At 37.2% G+C, this 24,097-nt stretch overlaps 1 protein-coding gene and 1 long non-coding RNA gene across 5 annotated transcripts in view; one reads left to right on the top strand and one right to left on the bottom strand.

Annotated features, from left to right (window-relative positions):
* The window catches only part of LOC123606727, a 157,860-nt gene extending 137,424 nt beyond the window's left edge, over window positions 1-20,436 (bottom strand). For all 4 annotated transcript variants that reach the window (XR_006716462.1, XR_006716465.1, XR_006716464.1 and 1 more), the window contains exon 1: window positions 20,337-20,436. This is a non-coding gene — a long non-coding RNA (uncharacterized LOC123606727). The remainder of the gene's footprint in view (window positions 1-20,336) is intronic.
* An 11-nt stretch (window positions 20,437-20,447) lies between these two features.
* Window positions 20,448-22,363, top strand: SMIM30 (small integral membrane protein 30). Its single transcript, XM_045495373.1, has 3 exons — window positions 20,448-20,537; window positions 20,910-21,003; window positions 21,471-22,363. The coding sequence occupies exon 3, from the start codon at window positions 21,516-21,518 to the stop codon at window positions 21,693-21,695; it is 180 nt and encodes a 59-aa protein (XP_045351329.1). The 5' UTR covers window positions 20,448-20,537; window positions 20,910-21,003; window positions 21,471-21,515; the 3' UTR covers window positions 21,696-22,363.
* Window positions 22,364-24,097: the final 1,734 nt, after the last annotated feature.

The raw sequence follows: 24,097 nt of genomic DNA, 5'->3' as shown, positions 1-24,097 counted from the left end.
TTCAAGACAAACAGAAGTAGAACTGCTGTGGCAGTAGAGCATTATCTATGGAGGAGCTCCCTCTCTGTGTCATGCAGGCTGATCCTTACTGGTAGCAATGATAACACTAATATAATGACCATACTTATTTAATGTTATTTAAGTACCTCCAACTGACATCTAATGAAATAAGGTGCTTTTTTCTTATAAATTCTAATTAGGTCCCCTTACTTCTTTCCTTTCTCTCTCACACTTTCCCTTACTCCAGCTCTCCATCTTGTCTTTTCTTTTGCCCAATAGTAAAAAATGGATGCAAATATGTCTACATGTACTTCAATCTCTACCTCAGGCTGCATTAGAATACCAATGGATCTTAAACAGAATAAACCTGTCACCTCTCCAACCCACCTACCAGGAAGAAAAAAAAATCCATTTCTTCTCTATGTGCCTGCATCAAAAATTTAGGCAGGTCACCTTTCTTGTTATCCTCCCACATCCAGTAACTTGCCAAAACCCAACATTCTTGCTAAAAGCCTCTCAAATCTGTTCATTCCCCACCCATCTCCCTGTGTCTGCACAATCTGCACAGTTTCTTCTTTGTCTCTTCAGTGGTCCTCATGCCTTCACTCTGGGCCCCTCCAACTGCTTTCCACATTGCAGCTAGTTATCAATGTAAAATGCAAATCTGGTCAAGGTACTACTCTGCTGGAGACACTTCAATGGCTCCCCATGTTCTTAGGATAAAGTCTTGTGTGCTCATAATACATGTTTTTATAATCACACCTCTGTTTATGTCTTAACCTCCTTTCTCCTTAATGATTCTTACAAAAATAGCCTGTGTTTTAGCCATCATGAACTACAGACAAGTTCTGAGACCTTTGCACCCAGTGCCCCTCTTAATTAGAAAACCCTCCCTGTCATATCCCTGCCTTTAACATAACTGATTTTGAATCAATTTAAAGGATTCATCTCAGATGTTAGTTCCTCCAGGACACCTTCTGTCCTACCCACTTGATGTTCCCATAGAAACTGATTATCACCAAAATGGGTGTTCACATTTACCTTCCCCAAAGGTTAGTAAGTATTTGTTGCAAAAAAAAAAAAAAAATGAAAAAATTCAAGTCATTTTGCTGCACAGCTGGTTTGACTATAGTATGTGTATATGCAGATCCAAGATAATTAACAATGTATGAAGCTGCTCAGCTTTGCATCCCACATTCAAATATTTGGACATACATACACCCAGACCATTTTAACTCTATGCCATTAAGGGTTGAGATGGACCTTATCAAGGTCTATAAATATAAAAATACATGGGTTTATATTTCTAGAACACCAAGTCTTGAGTTTGCTAGATCTAATTTTATTAATATAAAAGTCAACCTTTATTGTTCCAGAATCATCTCAGTGACACATAATTGTCTGAAAGCTGATCAACTGCTTCCTTCTCAGAACAGTTAGGTGGGCACCTGGGTGGCTCAGTCAGTTAAGCAACCAACTTCAGCTCAGGTCATGATCTCAGGGTTCATGAGTTCGAGCCCCATGTCGGGCTCTGTGCTGACAGCTCAGAGCCTGGAACCTGCTTCAGATTCCATGTCTCCCTCTCTCTCTCTTCCCCTCCCCTGCTCATGCTTTGTCTGTCTCTCTCAAAAGTAAACATTAAAAAAAAAATTTTTTTAAGAAACAGTTAGGAACTGACTGGTTAACAGAGGGTAGAGAATCATCCAGCTCTAACACTCTTAATGTTATCCAAATCTAAACAAGTGTGATAACTAGAAGCAAACTCAGTCAAAAGAAATATCACTTTCTCAATGATTAACATGAAACCAGCTATCTAACAAAAAAATATTTTCAAACTTAAAAATAAGCTTTATTTTAGAACAAAAAATTAGAACCCATTTGAGGTGACTCAAAACTTAGCAATTCATAATGTTAAAGCTTAATTCTGTGATAAGCAATTGGCATCAAGATAAAGTATTTTTCCAATTTACAACAACCTCTTGGATAAGAAATCTAAGGTTCAACTCTCAAATACAATATTTAAGCTTTGGTTTTGAGTGTGATACATGGGGAAGGGGGTAATGTGTGAATATTCTGTGCTTGCCCTGATGGTTCATAGGTAACAGGTCTGGTAAGCAAAGTTTTAATTAATCTTGCCAGTAGAAGAAGCCATAATCCACAAAGACTCACCCTCCCTGCCAAGCTGCTATTCTGTATTTTGTATGGCTGAGCACAGAATACTGTGCTACCTTATTAAGTGTAGTTGCTACTGGATATTCCACCCAGACTCCCTCCTTCCCTTAACTGTCAGATATACCATCTGTTGACAGTTCACAGTCGTGTCTCTTGGCCACAAGGAACTACCTGACTTAAGGTTAAGGCCCCTCCCAGGGGAAAACCAACAGTCAAGGACCAATTCATACAGAGGATCAAAGGCTCCCCTGCTTCAATTTGGAACAACTCTGAAGGGACATCCCAGCTCCAGAGCTCCCTACAGATTCCACTGATGTTGCACTATATGCCAGCTTCTCCCTCTTCCCAATCCTCTTTCTCATTTCCTTTCAGGTGCATTTCGGGAGACCAGTTCTCAAAAAAACTTTTACATGCAACTCTTCATCTCAGAATCTATTTCCAATGCAACCTAATCTAAGACTCTTCAATACTTGTGTAATGCAAATACAGCAGTATACAGTAGTTTTGCTGACTTCATCATAACTTTGCCTTGGTCTTCCATTAGAGATATGAATCTATTAATTGAGGCAGAGGCAAGATCTGGAACTTAATCTATCCTAACTGATTCCAGTTGCCTTTTAATTGCAACAAAATTTAGGAACCAACTCATTGGCATTAAAAGCTACCTAATTTCTACCTTTTATCCTGAATAATTTTGAACGTTTGGCAAAAGTTGTTGGATAATTTTATCATCACCCAACTTTAAGAAGGATAATATTCTAGTAAAATTCTAGTTGAAAGAGCACAAATAGAAAAGAATAAAAATGATTTGTCCATAGCATTATGTCCTCAAAGAGATGGGAAATGTATTTTATTGGACTTATAAGGACTCAGGTCTTTTCTGATAAAAATGAAAAGAATTAGAATAGCATTTAGTTCTCATGTTCTCAATCTTTTAAGATCTGCTTTTGAGGGGTGCATGGGTAGCTCAGTCAGTTGAGCATCCAACTCTTGATTTTGGCTCAAGTCATGATACCAGGGTCAAGGGATCAAGCCCCACTTTGGGTTCCACACTGAACACAGAACCTGGTTAATATTCTCTCTCTCCCTCTTTCCCTCTCCCCCACTTGCACTCTCTCTCTAAAATAAAAAACAAAGAAAATAAAATAAAGCAAAACAAAACAAAATAAAATACTCTCCTTTTAAAATGAATGAAAGGTTGTCATTGAATCAAATGACTCTTTTATCCCATCCACTTCTCAATCCAAATGATATGAAAGGATTCTAGCTTTGGAGGTCTTTGTCTTTTTGAGTTTTGTTGTTGTTTTGGTACTATCATTTTGAAGAGTAGAAATTAAATCACCTGATCCACCTAACGGCAGTCCCATTTGTCTCAGACTTAAGCTTCTCTTCCAGAGTATATAGACACAAAGAAAACGCCTAAATAGGTCAGAGTACAACAGCAGACAGATTCAGATGTGCCATCTTTTTAATAAAATACAACTTTTATATATGGTCAGAGTTGCCACACAGTAAAGCCAACTTGCCCACAAAAATCAAACTTCTGTCATGAATAGAAACTTTTCTAAAGAAGATATCCAGATGGCCAAAAGACACATGAAAAGATGCTTGATGTCACTCATCATCAAGGAAATACAAATCAAAACCACCTTGTGATACCACCTCACACTGGCTAAAATTAACAACTCGGGAAACAACAGATGCTGGCAAGGATGTGGAGAAATGGAAACCCTCTTGCACTGTTGATGGGAATGCGAATCAGTGCAGCTGCTCTGGAAAACAGTATGGAGGTTCCTCAAGAAATTAAAAATAGAACTATCCTATGACCCAGCAAACAGCACTACTAGGAATTTATCCAAAGGATACAGGAGCACTGATTCATAGGGGCACATGTACCCCAATGTTTATAGCAGTGCTTTCAACAATTGGCAAATTACGGAAAGAGCCCAAATGTCCAGCAACTGATGAATGAAGAAGATGCGGTTTATACACACAATGGAATACTACTTGACAATGAGAAAGAATGAAATCATGCCAGATGGAACTGGAAGGTATTATGTTGAGTGAAATAAGTCAGTCAGAGAAAGACAGATATCATATGTTTTCACTCATATGTGGATCTTGAGAAACTTAACAGAAGACTGTAGGAGAAGGGAGGGGGAAAAATTGTTACAAACAGAGAGGGAGGGAGGCAAACCATAATAGACTCTTAAGTACAGAGAACAAACTGAGGGTTGATGGGGGTGTGGCAGAGAGGGTAAAATGGGTGATGGGCACTGAGGAGGGCACTTATTGGGATGAGCACTGGGTGTTGTATGTTAAGTGATAAACCACGAGAATCTACCCCAAAAACCAAGAGCACACTTTACACACTGTATGCTATCCAATTTGACAATAAATTATATTTTAAAAAAATTAAACTTCTGTTTATTTAAGTATAAATTCCTGCCAAGTACAGAAGAATCACTAACTTGACAGTGATTTCCAATAACTGAATGACAAAGCCCTGCTCTTGTTATGGAAAGGAACAGATGCAATGGGGTCAGAGACCCATTCTTTTCAGGTTTTCTGGAAAAAGTAAAATGATATTATGTCTTTCCCTTTCCCCTTTACTTCTATTGAATCAAATCTAGACCAGTGCTTCCAAAGTTTACACCATACACCTTATGAGGGCAAATATTTTCAATATTCACATATATGTACATAAAATATACACATTATACCCATGTTATTACTGTGCTAGTAGATACATTTCAAAAAATACAATAGTAGAAATATTTTAAAAATGAAAAAATAAATAAATTTAAACTTTATATAAATAATGGCCCAAAATTCTTTCTTCACATTAAAATATTCTTAAGAATAATTTTAACAATTCAGTCAACAACAGATGTTAGTGAGGATACGGAGAAAGAGGCTCTCTTTTGCACTGCTGGTGGGAATGCAAACTGGTGCAGCCAATCTGGAAAACAGCATGGAGGTTCCTCAAAACATTAAAAATAGAACTACCCTATAACCCAGCAATTGCACTACTAGGTATTTATCCAAGAGATACAGGTATGCTGTTTCGAAGGGGCACATGCACTCCAATGTTTATAGCAGCACTATCAACAATAGCCAAAGTATGGAAAGAGCCCAAAAGTCCATCCATGGATGAATGGATAAAGAAGATGTGGTGTATATATACAATGCAGTATTACTCGGCAATCAAAAAGAATGAAATCCTGCCATTTCCAACCACGTGGATGGAACTAGAGGGTATTATGCTAAGCAAAATTAGTCAGAGAAAGACAACTATCATATGAGGACTTTAAGATACAAAACAGATGGGGAACCTGGGTGGCTCAGTCGGTTAGGTGTCCGACTTCAGCTCAGGCCATGATCTCATGGTCTGTGAGTTTGAGCCCTGCATCGGGCTCTGTGCTGACAGCTCAGAGCCTGGAGCCTGCTTCTCATTCTGTGTCTCCCTCTCTCTCTGTCCTTCTCCTGCTCACTCTCTGTCTCTAAAATAAATAAGCATTTTTTTAAGTTAAAAAATAATATACAAAACAGATGAACATACGGGAAGGGAAGCAAAAATAATATAAAAACAGGGAGGGGGACAAAACAAACTCTTAAATATACAGAACAAAAGGAGGGTTGCTGGAGCAGTTGTGGGAGGGGAAAGGGCTAAATAAGTGAGGGGCATTAAGGAAGGTACTCCTGAAATTATTGTCACATTTGCTAACTAACTTGGATGTAATTAAAAAATAAATTATTAATAAAATGTAAAAATACTCTTAATAATTTCAAAATAGAGATTGATACAATCAAATATACATCATTTCTTTTGATCTTTGCTTACCATTTATTGATGCTGGGATTCAAAATCTAGTTCTGAATTCAATCATTGTTATTATAAGCTAACAAAGACAATGCTGCTCAAAGATAAATAGATCCAAACAGATGAAGCTGTTTGAAGATCCAAACATTATTGGCTGCATTTATTAAATCATGACATTCATTTTACAATCCTTTGAGTGATTAGTATTATATTCAGTCCATAGTTTTTGTTAGGAACTTTGAAGTTTAATTAAGCTAAAACTGGGTAGTACCATATGTTTATGCACTTAACCCGACATACAAACACTAAAATAAACTGTTGTATGCTGAAAATGACCTCATAAATATGGGCACTATGTTTGGCTCCCACTCTTCCCTAGAATCCCCAGGGGACTCTTCAGAGCACATGACTGTTTGACATGTGGGCACTACAGGGCACCAGTGTAAAAACACATGGTAAATTTCAGTAAATTTGTATTTATTATATAGGGGGAAATAATTATAGAAAGAATTTGAGTATTTTGTTGCCAATTCTCAAGCAATCCCGGGAGAAAATCTCTGACCTAAACAACAGATTCCAAGGAATTGCTTAGAAAATACAATACCACAAGTTTAACCAGTATCTTTTTTTTCAGGTTTTGCTTCCCTGAGTAGCTAAGTATCTAGGCAGTATAATAAACAGTGTCAACATGTTTCCAGTTCTATACACTGCACATATTTTGCTACCCACATACCCAAAGCCAAATAGACTTTTATGTTCAGAGTTTAACGTATTAACTCACTCAGAAATTAAATGAAAATAGTTAATTTCCCAGAAAAGCACAGTATGAAACTTAGAACAATAATAAATATGAAAACTTACTTTGGTCTAAGACTTAATCACCCAGAAATGTACAGTACAATGACTTCATATTCACAAATTTGTTAAGATCATTACAACTGATGGCAGGAAGCATTTTATAGGTATTCCATAACAAATTCATTTTAAGGACACATCACAAAAGCTTGACTAAGTTTATATACTGATCCTCAGACTATAAACTTTCGTTAGTCTAAATAAAATATACAGAACCATTTTTCATCTGTTCACTTCAGCCTACATGATAGTTTATGAAATAGTACAAGTTACACAGGCTGATAATAAAATATGAACAATATAAACAATATATCATGTATATTTATTTATAAATATTAAAAAGTTATTAAAAAGGTTTCCTTTTCAGAAATAGAAAAAAAGTATATTATTTCCTTCCAATTTGAACAAAAGAAAGAAAAATACTAAGGAGAATTCTTTCAGAAAGATAAATAGCAGTGCCCCCAAGACTTGAAATGAACCCTTATAATAAGCACCAGACTACTAGCATAAGACTTTGGGGTTGTGAAAGGAGGAGATAAGAGAATCAGAGAATGTCAGGTTCAGAGAAAACCTTTAAGGACATCTACTAAGCCAATCATCCTTGTGAAGTCTGATTCCTCTCTACAACATCATGCCAAGTAATCATTAAGCTAACCTATTCTGATCAAGAGTTCACTGCTCACCAACACAGCCAATTCCCTCTTAGAACATTAGAAAGCTTTTCCTTATATTGTGCTAAAACATGCTTCTGTATCACTCTCACCCACTGGCCAACCTGAACAAGTCCAATTATTATTTTTTTTTTTTTTTTTGTATGTCTCCTATGGAATGAATCACCAAAAATACTGGTTAGTCTCGCTGAGTCTTCTCATTTACATCCACAGTCTTTCAACTACGTTCTTCAACTAACAATTCTAGTCTTAACAGAGTCCTGGTTAATATCCAGTTTGTTACTGTTTCTTGAAAAGCGGAGAACCCATAAAAACACCATTTTGCGAGGTATGGCCCAAACTGGAAAGAGCAAAGCAGAACTTACCTTTCCCATTCTAGGTACTACATATGTATTCCTTTAACCCAAGATTATACTCGCTGTTTTCATTGCTATGTCACACATGTTGATTCAAACTGGGCTTTATATAAAGTATAAAATCTTAGTTGTTAATTTACTCAATATATGTTTACAGAATGCTGCTACACGAATACCATATTATTAGGGGCAGTAAAAGAAATCAGTGAGACATAACTGAAACACCGAAGACCCTGGGCCCAAGTCCCAGTTTACCCAACTATAGCTGTGTGGCAAGAACACCTGTTAGACCTACTCAGTTTTCATAATAGAATAACTATCTTGCTTGCTGGTCTCAGTTCTAAAGCATATGGATGGGCCTTTTGCCAGCAATTTAGAATACCAGCACTCCAGGTTATCTAGCTCCCTTCCAAATACCTACTGAGAGAAGAAATGTTTGGGAAAAATAGGTCCAAGACCTTACATACTCAATCCTTGGTTAATGTTGAATCACAAGAAAGCTATATATTAGGAACCCACCACATACCTTTCTAATCACCTTCAGTGAGTTGCATTTAATTGTTTGTCCTAATCTTTAACAGAAGAATGTTGTAAGAAGTAACCATGTTACTTATGTTTTAAACTGCATGGGAATGTTTTAAAACTGAGGATATTGCCCATTTTATTATTCAGAGTCCCTTTGACTCTTGGTTTTCTCTGAGGAATGGGATGCTTCTACATTCTGAAGGTAGAAATTATCAGAATAGTTTTATACATTTTTAAAAATAAGTTTTAGAGAAAGATCAGTCTATGAGAAATAATGGGAAAAATGCCATTTGATATATGCACAAATGGCAAGAAATATTTGTATTTTCTGTTTCATCAATAACTGAAAAAAGGATCCATAAGAGTAAGACAGGTAATTCTAACTGGGTCTTATTAAATATTTATTGTTAATTAAGTTAAAGATCATTATTCAATTGCCCTTATGTTTCCTCTTCTCAAATAATCAGCCTCCGTAACATTTTCCCCAATGAAAAAGGTTCTAAGATCAGGTAAACCTAAGAACTACCTTGAGAACTTGTTTTAGAAATTTGCATTTTTAAATAAACTACCTATGTAATTGGGAAGTGCACCACAGAACACATGTTGAGAATACTCTTCCAGGACCAATTTTTGGATCACTTTAATTAACTCTGCCACTCAGCCTCAGGCTCTCTGCTGTCTCTCTAGATCCCTTTTACAGCCTGGTGACCAAAGAAAGGTAGGTAGAGTATTCTCACCAAGGGTCCTCCTGCTAAAGCACAGCAGATAAAAGGAATAGGTCTTTGCTCTTATATAGCATACTACATTCTAGCATTGATAGGTATGCTTACACAAGCAGTGCTTCAATTATGACTGTCAGATTGAGGTCAACTAATTTTGACTATCCTGAGAAATGAGAGCTTAAAATGCATGAAAACAGGCCAAAATCACAATCAAACTAAACTGTGAAAAGCACTTATAGGTCTTTTTCCTCAATTGAACCAGTTGCAATCATTTTTTAAAATAACTTATTCTACTTTTAAAATAAAGAATTTTCCTTTGAAGGAAAAATCTGCCAACCTCCTTGAGTAAAATCTTCTTCCAGAAAGTAAGATCACTTTGTCATAATTTTTATGAAGAACTTTAATTCTAATAATACCACTTTCAGAATATCTACAGACAAGTAGCCTGTTGGCATAATGGGCTCATGGAATAGATTTATAAACAATCAAAATATTACAGGCAAGAGTAAAGAAACTTTATTGTTGCTCTCCAGCTCACCATTTCACAGACAAATAAATCATTCCATGACACAGCGACTGATGTTATACCATAAAGTTCCGTACCTGGACCATCTATATGATTTAGCAATAGAAATAGATTTAAAAACTACAAGTGACCAATCACAATATGTCAACTGAAAATTCACAGTAAATGTCTACATTAAAGGTTCAGGTACCCATTCAAGTTTCCAAGCTGACTTTACAGTCATCACTTCCCAGCTATTGCTTACTCTGAAAACTCTAGCCCTATATATTGTATCATGTATAAATTGACTCTAGATAAACAGCATTATCAAATGAACAACTTGAAATATTCAAAGCAGAAACTCAGGGTCTGAAAAATAAGTGATTTACTCAGAAAATTACTCAGATATAAATTTTATAAGTCTTTAGATTCAAGGGAAATCAAGCTAAGACCAAGTGGAGTATGATTCATTCTCCTATGTCATTTGCATTTGCTATCTGCTATTTTTTAATTTTATAAATTTCATGCTGTTTCCATGGTTACCAGCTCTTAATCATAGTGAACACCTGGTCTATACAGAGGAGTTAATATTTCCTTATGAACTGCACATACTAAATTGTTAATAATTTCTCTATACTTTGACAGTGACTAGTTTAAGTTTCTGACCTATAAGCAAAGATTTTCAAATGGTTCTTTTGACTTTCTTTTCTTTCTTTTTGAATTTTATATATTATATGGACTTCAGTGGTTTTGTGAGAGTTGAGATTTGCCAACACATCACAATCTATATTCTCTGACATGTAGTATCTATACCTAGGAGTAGGTATGTTTCTCATCCTGGTCAGACGTACTCTATTTAAAAAAAGTTTTTTTGTACATATTCATTAAATCTAAGCCAAAATCAGTTGACAAATGAGGCAAATACTGGTACTCACTCATTCACCAAACTAGGGCATGGAGAACAGTACACAAATACCTATAACTCCTCAGTGACTCACCATGGATAGGTTTCCTAAGCAACACTAGAACACCTTATTTCACAGAAAATTAAAATGGCATTTGATCCTGTGGACATTTCCATATAAAAGCATATGGGTTTGTACATCAACTAGACTTTAATTAGAAATTTTTTTAAAGCATATGTTCAATGATTAATAGTAAAGACTTTGTCAGATTTCCTAGGTTCATATCCTGACCCTACCATTCAGTAGTTATGTAACCTTGAATAAATAATTTAACTATGTCTCAGTTTCCTCATCTGTAACAGGGGATAATATAGTATCGGCTTCAGAGAATTATTTTAAGGAGTAAAATATTTCACTATTTTAAGAAATTAGATAATTTGTACAAATTCACAGAATAAGTAAGTGGAAAGATAAATTTGGAGCCATCCAATGGCCTCTCCTAAGACAATGCTCTTAATCAGTCCATTAGGATGAATAAAGTGCAATATAAAGAAATAATCTCACAACTTTTCAAAACTATAAAATTTGTCCCATCTAAGAATTCTTAATCTGCTCCTGGAAACCCGGCAGTGTAGGTAAAATTTGAATCTGTCAGTACCTGTGGGTGGGGTTCCTCTACTTCCCTGGACATCACAGATGTGTGTGTATAATTGATTCCCACTGATTACTGAGGTTCATTGGTGGAAGTGAGTGACACATCCATAATGGGCTCTAGATGGTGCATGGAACAATGGCATTTGCAGCTTGCCCATACACCTCTGTAAAATCCTGGCACCAGAGAGTTTAGCCTCAGCAGATGTTTTTTCTGCAGCAGCTGACCAGCTCTGTAAGGTCCAGTTTATCTCATCCTATTAACCTAATGATTAATTAGCTCTAATGTAATGATATCACTGATAAATGTCCTATTATGAATGTAAAATACTGACCAGCTCTGGGTTGGTCTTTTTTAATTATGAAGCTCCAATAAAATGCCTCTATTAACTTGGCTTAACTCAATTACTAGTAAGAAAATCTCAGTTTTTATGAATTCCCCGACACACATACCAATGACCGCAAAATCCTGATGTCAACTCATCCTCCTGCTTCTGATGGATCCCAGAAGTGCCTTCCTTCAGGGCCTACCAATGACTCACTTCCAATAGTTATAAAACCACTTCTCCATTCTTCTCTGAAACCATTTCTTGGTAACTACTGACTTGGTAAATTTTCCCCTCCACCACTCTATTTTAGTAAAGGATGGTATAGGCTTAGGTTCTCTTGAATTGAGAGACTAAATTCTGAATCTGATAACCCTAGATACTTAATGCTAAGGAGGAACTATACAGAAGTCTGAAGAAGCATTCAGACAGCTTGAGAGAGAAAATGGAATGTGGCAATGCTTCAGAAGAATTGTGGTTCATGTTGCTTCCAAATATGTTCACAGGGAGAACTTGTTGCTGGCAGATGCTGGGCACAGAAGAAGCTGCTCATCTCTCTAGCACTGCTAAGGAAATGATGGGTCTCTTTTAGAAGAAGGACTACATATGTATAACATGGCAGTTATTGTCCCGATCTATGATCTAGACAGAATATCTAAGTCTGAGTTACAGCTAGATAAAAATAGTTCATTAAGATGGTTTTTAGGCATGTTAAAAATCAAAAAGGAGGGGGGCGCCTGGGTGGCGCAGTCGGTTAAGCGTCCGACTTCAGCCAGGTCACGATCTCACGGTCCGTGAGTTCGAGCCCCGCATCAGGCTCTGGGCTGATGGCTCAGAGCCTGGAGCCTGTTTCCGATTCTGTGTCTCCCTCTCTCTCTGCCCTCCCCCGTTCATGCTCTGTCTCTCTCTGTCCCAAAAATAAATAAACGTTGAAAAAAAAAATTTTTTTTTTAAATAAATAAAAAAAAAAAAAGGAGGTTGGAGTCAAGGGAGTTGAAGATATTATTATATTTATTATATTCCAAAAATTAATCCCTGCCTCCACATCACTTAATACTAGTAATCCCTGGGCTTACATTTCAAATTACAGTGTCCCTCATAAACTAATGAAAACCATTTTTACAACCCTTGACTTATAAGTCAAAGACAAACTTTAAAAAGGAAGAAACATGATTTTTTGTAAGCTATTTGACAAAATAGAGCTCTTTCATCTGTGGACTAGAAGCAAATGAATTCTAAGCAGGAGTTACAAGGAGAATATTTGTCCTCTTCAGACAGTCGACCTTACTGAAGCTAAGGAAGTAAGGTAAAACATCTTGGTACCATGTTCAACCACTGTGTGAAGTTCCATTTCTCAGGCATAATATATGTCTTTCTGTCTGTCCTACAAGATCTGCAATTAATTATCCCATAACAATCTATCAAAAGTCATACATTCCTCTGAGCCCAGCGTCTCAATTATTATAATTCCCTTTTAGCAAAGCTTATAATGCTGCCTTTTACTTTGCTGTAATTTATGAGAAAAGCAGTACAGAATTACAGATTAGCTACTGTAATTGGAAACAGAATTCAAAACGAATTAAGAGTGTTTGCTTCTTTGTTTGTTGCATTTTGTTAAGGCTACCCTAGAGATCATTCCAGCCAAATGATTTCTTAAGGCTATTCGCCCATATCGAGACCCTCTTAAACATAATTTTAAAACTTCCGGAACTCAATATGATGAATTAATGATACAACACCACCTAGGTGGATAATATGTTTTAAACATAAACATAATCCCCAATGGGTATGAAATAGTTCAATAGAAAATGCCATCAGGGCAATAATTGGATATTTTTTTGAAACAACTACCACAGATTTAAAGTAGTAGGGGAATGTGTCTAATCAGTCCTCAATCCAAAACCTAGGGGGCCTAAAATGTGTCCGCATCCAAAGTTTCCACAGCCAACTTTTATTTATTATGTGCATCTGCAGAATAGCACATTCACAATAGAGAGAAACCACATCCTAGAGACCTCATATTTCATGGATGTAATTAACAGAAACTAGTAAGAAATTAAATAGTTAATATTCAGTGAGGGCTTACTACATGCCAGCTACTAATTCCAGGAATTAATTTATTTAATCTTCGTACAATACATATCAAGTAGTTACTATTATACCCAATTTTATGAATAAATAAGCTAGTAAGCAGCAGAGGTAGGATTCTAACCAAGCAGTCTGACCCCAGAGACCTTAACTCTTAACCACTAATCAGAGATATATAAATACAATTAAAGGAGGAATTGAGAAGTACTGATGTCTGGTCCGTTTTTCAGTCACTTTAAAAACATTTCATTTAATCCTCACACAACATATTTTGTGAAAGAAAACTGAGTCTCAGAGAGATTAAATAAATCCAAAATCCCAAATCCACAAAGCCACCAAGGGAAAAACTAGTATGTCTTGTACTATAGCATATTATCTCTCTGCAACTTTAAGACTAAACTGAGTGGCAGATATAAAGGCAGAAATCTCACTTCAATCTACATATCAGTGTTGTCATAAGAGAGTGACCACTGGAGCCTATCTGGCAGAGAGTTGGCTGGAAAAAGAAAAGAGTCTGTAAATAACCCAAAACATAAAACCAGCACACTTAGAGGAAGAAGTTCTAAATCATTAAGACACTGCGGTGCTAGTGTGTCTGTATATATGTTTGTGTGTGTGTGTGCGTGTGTATACACATAGACGTGTGTGTGTGAACTCTTTGTTGTTTTATTTCATTCTGCTCTCAACTACACCTTTCATTTTGTTCACGAAACCTGGAATGGTTCTCAACTAGGAACAGTATCCGTAACAAAAGAGTATTTGGCAATGTGTAAGGGCAGCTGGTTGTCCTGGTGCCTGGGTGATTCTACTGACATCTAATGGAAATGGGCTAGAGATGCTAAAGATCCTGAAATATTGTGTCTGCACAACAAAGCACTGTCCCACCAAAAATGCCAATACCATTCATCCAACATTAAGAAGTATTTAAAGGAAACATTTCAAGTATTGGGAAGGAAAAAATACACGATTCAGGTAGACTTAATCAACATTTGTTGTCAAGATCCTGATGCTCCTAGCGGATGGAGGAAGTAAGTAGGGGCCATTACAGACAGGTTCTTGAACAAAGTTGTTCCTGTTTTAGATGCTACTACATCTTATATATACATAAATGTAAATTCTTGTGAATAGTATCATGGAGGAAATACATAAGACTAAATTTTGAATGAAGACTCAAAGTAATCTCAGTCTAGATAATCAAGTATCTTCATACTTTAGCCCAAATGCAGACTTCCTACTTATAAGGTAGTTTCTACCATGAACAGTATAAAGGCAAGTAAATATTAATCAAATTACAGTCTTATACTAGCATCATTTATTCATTCACAAAATATCTCCTAATTATCTATCATGCTAGACACTGTTGTAGAAGCTGGGAACTCAGTAATAAATAATAGGACAGAAATATTTCCTGCCCTTCATGGAATTTTCACTTTCCTGTACTTGTTTACTTACTACATATATAAACAAATACATACATAATATAATTTCAGTTAGTGATAGGCACTATGAGGAAAAAATTAGGCAGGAAAGTGGACAGATTGGAATGGAAGAGATCGTTTTTGTGATGTGCTCAGGGAAGAGGGTGACATTTGAGCAGAAACTTGAACGACACTGAGAAAACAGCCATTAAAAAGTCGGTGGGGGGGGCGCCTGGGTGGCGCAGTCGGTTAAGCGTCCGACTTCAGCCAGGTCACGATCTCGCGGTCCGTGAGTTCGAGCCCCGCGTCAGGCTCTGGGCTGACGCTCAGAGCCTGGAGCCTGTTTCCGATTCTGTGTCTCCCTCTCTCTCTGCCCCTCCCCCGTTCATGCTCTGTCTCTCTCTCTGTCCCAAAAATAAATAAAACGTTGAAAAAAAAAAAAAAGTCGGTGGGAATTACTATTTAACATGGTACTGGAAGTCTTAGCCTCAGCATTCAGACAACAAAAAGAAATAAAAGACATCCAAATCAGCAAGGAAGAAGTCAAACTTTCACTATTTGCAGACAACATAATACTCTATGTAGAAAACCCAAAATCCTCCGCCAAATAATTACTAGAACTAATACATGAATTCGGCAAAGTTGCAGGATATAAATAAACATGCATAAATCTGTTGCATTTTATACACCAATAACGAAACAGCAGAAGAAAAAAAGGAATCGATCCCATTTGCAACTGCACCAAAAACAAGAAACCTAAGAATAAACCTAACTAAAGAGGTAAAAGATCTGTACTCTGAAAACTATATAACACTTATGAAAGTAATTGAAGAAGACACAAAGAAATGGAGAGGCATTCCATTCTCAAGGACTGGAAGAACATCGTTAAAATGTCTATACCACCCAAAGCAATCTACACATTTAATGCAATCCCCATCAAAATACCAACAGCATTTTTCACAGAGCTAAAACAAACAATCCTAAAATTTGTGTGGGAACCGCAAAAGACCCTGAAGAGCTAAAGCAATTCTGAAAAAGAAAAACAAAACTGGAAGCATCACGATTCCAGATTTCAACCCGTATTACAAGTCTGTAGTCATCAAGACAATATAGTACTGGCACAAAAACAGGCACACAGATCAGTAGAACAGAATAGAAAACCCAGAAATGGACTCACAACTATATGGTCAACTAATCTCTGACAAAGCAGGAAAGAATATCCAATGGAAAAAGATAGTCTCTTCAACAAATGGTGCTGGGAAAACTGAACAGCAACATGCAAAAGAATGAAACTGGAGTATTTTCTTATAAGTTCAAAATGGATTAAAGATCTAAATGTGAGACCTGAAACCACAAAAAATCTAGAAAAGAGCACAGGCAATAATTTCTCTGACATCAGTCATAGCAACTTTTTTCTAGATATGTCTCCTGAGGCAAGAGAAACAAAAGCAAAAATACTTTTGGGGTGCCTGGGTGGCGCAGTCAGTTAGGCGTCCGACTTCAGCCAGGTCACGATCTCGCGGTCCGTGAGTTCGAGCCCCGCATCAGGCTCTGGGCTGATGGCTCAGAGCCTGGAGCCTGTTTCCGATTCTGTGTCTCCCTCTCTCTCTGCCCCTCCCCCGTTCATGCTCTGTCTCTCTCTGTCCCAAAAATGAATAAACGTTGAAAAAAAAAAAAAGCAAAAATAAACTATTGGGACTACATTTAAATAAAAAGCTTTTGGGGGCACCTAGGTGGCTCAGTAGGTTAAGCATCTGACTCTTGATTTTGGCTCAGGTCATGGTCTCACAGTTTGTGGTTTCAAGCCCCGCTTCAGGTTCTGTGCTGACAGCGCAGGGCCTGCACAGGATTTCTCTCTTTCCCTCTCTCTCTGCCCCTCCCTCCACTCACACTCTATCTCTCTCTAAAGATAAATAAATAAACATTTAAAATAAAGAAATAAATAGCTTCTGTACAGCAAAGAAAACAATCAACAAAACTAAAAGGCAACCTATGGAATGGAAGAAGACATTAGCAAGTTACATATCTGATAAAGGGTTAGTAGCCAAAATCTATGAAGAACTTATCAAACTCAACACTCAAAAAGCAAATAATCCAGTGAAGAAATGGGCAGAAGACACGAACAGACACTTTTCCAAAGAAGACATCTAGATGGCTAACGGACACATGAAAAGATGCTCAACATCACTCATCATCAAGGAGATTCCAATCAAAACCATGATGAGATACCACCGCACACCTTTCAGAAGAGCTAGAATTAAAAGAAACAACAGGTATTGGCAAGGATGCAGAAAAAGAGGAACCCTCTTACACTGCTAGTGAGAATACAAACTGGTGCAGATACTCCAGAGAAAGTATGGAGGCTCCTCACAAAACTAAAAATAGAACTACCATATGATCCAGCAATTGCACCACTAGGTATTTACCCAAAGGATACAAAAGTACAGATTGGAAAGGGTACATGCACCCTGATGTTTATAGCAGCATTATCTACAATAGCCAAATTATGTAAAGAGCCCAAATGTCTATCATCTGATAAATGGATAAAGAAGATGTGGTATATACATACGGTGGAATATTACTTAGCCATCAAAAAGAATGAAACCTTGCCATTTGCAGTGAGGTGTATGGAGCTAGACCATATTATATTATGTGAATCAATACATAAGTCAATCAGAGAAAGACAAATACCATACGATTTCACTAGCCTGTGGAATTTAAGAAACAAAACAGATGAACATATGGGAAAGGGGAAAAAAAAGAGGAAAAAGGGAAACAAACCACAAGAGACCCCTACTGACAGAGAACTGAAGGGTTATAGAGGGCAGTGGGTGGGGGATGGGCTAGATGGGTGATGGGTATAAAAGAGGTCCCTTGTTATGATGAGCACTGGGTATTGTATGTAAGTGATGAATCACTGAATTGACTCCTGAAACCAATATTGCACTGTATGTTAACTAAACTTTAAATAAAAAGTAAAAAGAAAAAAAGAAAGAAACAAGGAAAATGCCCGTGAGAAAAATATTACTGGCAGAGACAACAGCAAGGGCAAATTCAATAGGAAATAACAAAGATGGCATATTTAAGAAAGAGCAAACAGATGAATGTGATTGAAATGGAATAAGCATGGGTGAGTGGTGGACTGACATCAGAAATGCAGAAAGAGGCAGAATGCATAGGGTTTTGTGAGCCTTGATAAAGAGTTTGCACTTCAGCTTAATGTGTTGGAACTGGAGAGTTTTAAGCAAAGGAATAAATTGATTTTTGTTTTTAATCACTAGAGTAGTAAGAAAAAACTGAGAACTAGAATACCATACGACTTTGATACTAGGATTGGAAAAAGGTCACAAAAGCATATATAGCAATTCGGGTATTAAACTGCCTGCCTGGGGTGGGTGAATGGTTAGGGAAATTTAACCAACTTTATTTAAAACTACTTGGGAGCACCTGGGTGGCTCAGTCAGTTGAGTATTTGACATCTGCTCACGTCACGATCTCACCGTAGGTGAGTTCAAAGCCCTCATCGGGCTGGCTGTTATCAATATGGAGCCTGCTTTGGATCTTCTCTCTCTCTCTCTCTCTCTCTCTCTCTCTCTCTCTCTCTCTGCCCTTCCCCCACTCATGCTCTCACTGTCAAAAATAAATAAAAACATTTATTTAAAAATTAATTAATTAGGGGTGCCAGTGTGGCTGAGTCAGTTGAGCATCCAACTTCGGCTCAGGTCATGATCTCACAGCTCATGGGTTCCAGCCCCACATCGGGTTCTGTGCTGACAGCTCGGAGTCCGGAGCCTGCTTCAGATTCTGTGTGTGTGTCTCTCTCTCTCTGCCCCTAACCCACTTGCATTCTGTTTCTGTCTCTCTCAAAAATAAACATTAAAAAAAATTTTTTTAAGTAATTAATTAATTAAAACTACTTAGGCCCAAAACACGGCTGCACAAACTTCTGCCACTTTTTCAGATGATTCAGGTCATTAAGTGACCTCTTAATATTTTAAAGAAAAAGCATTTTACCATCCACAGACTCTTGAAACTTAAAACCAAACCATTATCTTCAATGTTGACACATCTAGAAACAAGCCTGCAATAACACTAACTTTAAAATAGTCTGCTGACTTTAGGTAACTTTAACAGACATAAAAGGAAAAATAACATCCCCAAAATGTTCACACTAGAATACAAGAGAATATCTTGTAATATATTTCAAATATACTTGGTTAGAAAGGTACAAAACTAAAAGTTCAAAGCAAATGAGGCAAAGACAAAACTTTACTAAAACAATCAAGTTTAGAGAAGCAATGCTACCAATATTACTGTGTAGTTATCCTCAAACTTCTACTACGCAAGGGGCCTTGGTTTGGTTTATTTGGCACTTCTTGGTCTCATGAAACCTTGTTGGCACATGTATCTATTCAAATAATTATGATTAGCCCACTTCACTGCTGGGTTTGTGTTAGGAGACAGGAATATAAAGTTTTGCTGTAAGTTTAGAGAGATTGGTAACATTTATGAAAGAGCATAAGATGCAATACAAGATTACGTGCTAATTATGGGCACCGAGCTGAATGTACCTGCTACACCGGAGAGACTGATTTTCAGAACGCGGAGTGACTTCATCCCTAACACACATCATTAATAATTTACCATGTGACAGTGCCAAATAAATAGCCGAATCAGCAAATCAGAGTTCAGAAAACTGGATGACTAGAAAGTTTCATTTAAGGACTTCACAGGTACTAGCACTCAAGAGCATCTTTCAGAAAGGATTGACTTACATATGGAAACAATTCACTTACGGTTTAAAAGTAATAATTTCGTATCTTTTCATAAATGTTTGGGGGCAGCTAGGGTGGGTATCATAAAAACATAATTGAAAAGAATTATTAACATTCTTGAACTAATGGGGAAACTCAATCCTAGAACCTTCATAAATAATAGGTATCTTCCTATAAACCCTTTTTATTTTCCTAAACTTTTTTTTTCCCCTGCAAACGGTTTTAACATTTCCCAAAATGTCTAATTAAACGTGTTTTCCCCTCTTGATTAAAAAGAATTAACAAAACGTCATAAGGTACATTTGGAAGATGGTGACAGGGGATTCCCTGCTTCAAAATGTTGGAAGCCGCTAATTTAAAAGCGCCCGAAACCGATGACTCTGCTCGGGTGCTATTTCCCCGCTGTTGTGTCTCCATTTCAGTCTAAGAAAAGACATAACTATGTGTGTGTCTCGAAACCTTAGATAGGGTAAAAACCACCTACTGTCATTTCTTTATCACATTTTTGAGAGAACATTTGTACAAACCCACTAAACCACTTTACCAGTAAAACTCTGCGCCCTGGGAGGAACACCCGCAGGGGAGCTCCTCCTTGTCTCCGGTAGAGCGTGCTCGTCACTCCCTCAGCCAGTTACCGAGGAGCGCGCCGGCGCATCCTGGGAGACGTCGGCAGCGGGGATTGTGGGAAGTGTAGTTTGGAGACCCCGCCCTCCTCGCCATTCCTGTAATGGCTGCTTCCCGGAAGGTAATGTAGGAACTCGTCTCCAAAGGATACTTAGGGTTGCCTCAGTGTATTTGTAAAACAAGGATATTTGCACCTCTCCGGGACAAAGCAGGGGTTCTTTTTAGAATCTTAATATCAAATCCTGGCACAAACTTGCTCTGGGTTCGGTTTATTTTTAGCTTTTCCTGTGCCGGCGAACTGACCCAAGTTTAAGTCTAGTTCCCCTGCCTGAACAAACTGTTTCCTCTAGTTATTATCCATTCCTCTCTCTTCCGAACGACTTCCTCCTTCTGCACTGTGGCTGTATCTTTAAAAAATGATGATGATGATGATAATGATGATGATAATGATGGTGATGATTAATTCTTAAATCCTACCCTTTTGTGATACTAGGCTCTGTCACGTGGAACCTCTTAGCCTCAGCATCCGGAACTCCAGGAAGGGAGTATTTCGAATCAGATAGAATTATACATAAATACTTTCTTTGGTAAGTGTTACTAATTCCCCACAACTTCACAGACTTACATATTGCGTGACTTTTGCCAGATTTGTCTGCATTTCCTGGGTGGGAGAAATCCTAAGAAAATGTCATTTTTACTCAACATTTACCCAAAATACTAGGATATTTAAGTTTCCGAGTGTCTGGTGTGTTTTCTGTTTGTTCTTAATTACGTTCTGTTCAAGTTGCTTAGTTGATTTACACGAGGTTGGCATGATAGCATGTGGAAACATTACTGGAGTCAAGGAATTAGCATTGAAAGTGGGGATTAGCCTCAAATGACCTTCTTTAAACTGTTTTATAAACTTACCGGGTTTTTTTCTACCTTTAAAATGGGGAAATGGGTCTGAAATTTAAATTTAAAAGGTTATATGGATTATTTGTGTATTCATGCTGTCATTTGAAAAGGTGGAAAATTTTAATGATTCCTTTTTGTTTCCATGTTTGATTTCTAGAAACTTTCTGCCCTCAAGATCGAGATACCTGAAAATCCCAACATCATGGCTTCAGTTTCAGCACAGTTGTTCTTGGTCCTCATTTCACTGCTTTTGGTGCTGCCTGTTGTTGAAGCAGTAGAAGCTGGAGATGCAGTCGCTCTCTTGTTAGGCGTGGCTCTCGGCATTACAGGCATTTGTGCTTGTTTGGGGGTATATGCACGAAAGAGAAATGGACAAATGTGATTTTGACGGGCCTTCCGAATCAGACCTTGCCCAGAAAACCATTGTGAATTATTGAGGTTAAAAACTGATCTTTAGTGTCTGAAAGTTCCCAAGAAATAGGGTATTTTCACATTTTTAATTGTCTCCCTGTAAATGGAAGCAAACTGATATATGTTAAATGGGAAAAAAAAGTTTCCTTCACAACAAATAATGCACTGAAAAAAAGCAGTCTAAAAGTCCTATATGTTAGTTAGAAAGAGGCTCAAAGAAGTCAGATGACCTAAATTTACATATTATTTCAAAGTTTTGGAATTCTCAAAGTGCATGAGATAGGAAGAAGGAAACCCTTACCCAGAATCCTAGGAAATTGCCACTGCCTCCTGCATCACTGAGGAGACTTTTCTCCATATTTTTATTAGATTTTTGTTTTGTTATCTCCCAAGTTAGTATTGTACTTAGGTATCAAATACATCCAGAAATTAAAATTTTTATTTCTTTGGTTGGGAAGAGGTAAGAAAAATGTACTCAGTGTATCTAATGTTAAAATGGAGAAAATATTTAATGTAAAAAAATACTTTATATGGACATTTAAATGGAGAAGAGAGTTAATGTTAAAAACCTTTATATTAACTGAATAACATCTCTATAGTGAGAAGTACTATATTAAATACAAACCCATTATGTTGTAAGTTAATGTGTGATATTCATTTCTGTTTATTTCAGGCTGTCTTTACTTTCTGTGGACTTTTATGTCAGCTAGGTGACTTCCTTTAAGTGATCACACTAGCTTGTAGAGAATACTATCAATCATAAGTGAGAAATGGGCAGTATCAAGGTAGAAGTCCCTGTTTGAGACTCCACAGATACAAAAGGAAAATGTAATGGCCTATACTGGTTTATACAGTAACCAGATGAAGCATACCCTCTCTGATCATACTACTCAAAGTGTCCTCAAAGTAACAATATCACCTAGGGACTTGGTAGAAATGCTGAGTCTCAGACCCCATTCAGACCAATTGGATCAGAATGTGCATTTGTTTCAAGAGCCTAGAATAATTTGTATGCATATTCAAGTTTAAGAAGACTACTCTAACCTGCTTGAGTTCAAGAATCACCTGAAGGACTTGATAAAACTTTCAGATTCCCAAATCCTCCTAGTTGCATTGTAATTTGAGGCTGGAACCTGGAGTTCTCTGTTTAACAAAGGCCCTTGGTGATTCTTTTGATTCTGTAGATAGAGCCAATGCGGAATAATCTGAGTGAATCAAACTACTTTAGGGTCCTGAAAGCAGGTAATCAAGTTTTTACTAAAATAATGTATTATCCAATTTCTAGTTCTCCAGGTGACATTGGGAGCCTGAATTTTGATTGAAAACAGGCTGTAGCAACCTAAAACCCTCTTTATAGTGTGTTCCTGCAGATGAACTCACCTAACTTGCGTGAGGGATTGGGTAGAAGATACAAGGAGTGAGGGAAAGCCATGCTATAAAGACAGAAACTGAATGGATCTGTGTTTGTCGTAGCTGTTTTATTTTTTCACAAGGGAATGCACTAACGTTTTTTGTTTTGGTAAATTGGCAGTTACACATTGTGTAATTAATAGAACTTCAACATAGATTGTAAAACAGTTTGCCCTATGTCATAAACCAGCACACTGGTACTGATGTAGAGATGCTGCTGCTGCTGCTGCTGCTGCTGCTGCTGCTGCTGCTTTGTCTGAGCTTTTCCGTTGGCATTGGGAGAAATCAAACTTAAAGTACATTTGAAATCACAGTGCATTAGCCATTTAATCACCTCCAGGTACTATTTTTAAAACGATCAAAATACGACTGCAGGCAAATATTCTTTAATGAACATGTATTTCCAGAAGTGCCTAGAAGGAATTAAGAAACCATTTTCTTAGTTTTCCCTTAAAAAATAGAGAATTATGAGGTAGCATTCAGGAATTTTGATGGATATACTGAAGAGTACCTTCTCTATTTTTAGCTGCTTTTCTACCTAGGTTGGGTTATATGGGTTAGCCTGAAAAGAACGGAAACTTACAATGGCTCTTAACCTTTTTAGGGCCACCAACTCCATCGGGGATCTGATGAAAACTGGTCCTTTGCCTGGAAAAATGCACATACATGCTGGCATTTTTAGATTAATTTCAAGTAGTTCACAGAGCTGAAGCCCATCCAGAACTTCCAAATTAAAAATACGTGCTTGATGGGTTTTTTGTTTGTTTGTTGTTTTTTGAGTTTCTTTCAAATTCTGCAGTTTCTTGATTTGCTCTGATGGATAATAACTGCTGTGGAGCAGTTATAAGAAGAATGGGATTAATACATGTCCCCCAAGTGCCAGCATGATTTATAGATGTCTAGTAAATGCTCTGTGCATGTTAGTTCAGATAAGTTCAGTTACCAAGGCAGAAGACTAAGTTG

Source organism: Leopardus geoffroyi, chromosome A2 (assembly GCF_018350155.1).
Source record: "Leopardus geoffroyi isolate Oge1 chromosome A2, O.geoffroyi_Oge1_pat1.0, whole genome shotgun sequence".
Lineage (NCBI taxonomy): Eukaryota > Metazoa > Chordata > Mammalia > Carnivora > Felidae > Leopardus > Leopardus geoffroyi.
Note: the sequence above shows the minus strand (reverse complement) of the source record. Positions and strands in the feature narration are given on the sequence as shown.

Coding starts and splice junctions, on each gene's coding strand:
- SMIM30 (XM_045495373.1), top strand. CDS start 21,516: ATGGCTTCAGTTTCAGCACAGTTGTTCTTGGTCCTCATTTCACTGCTT.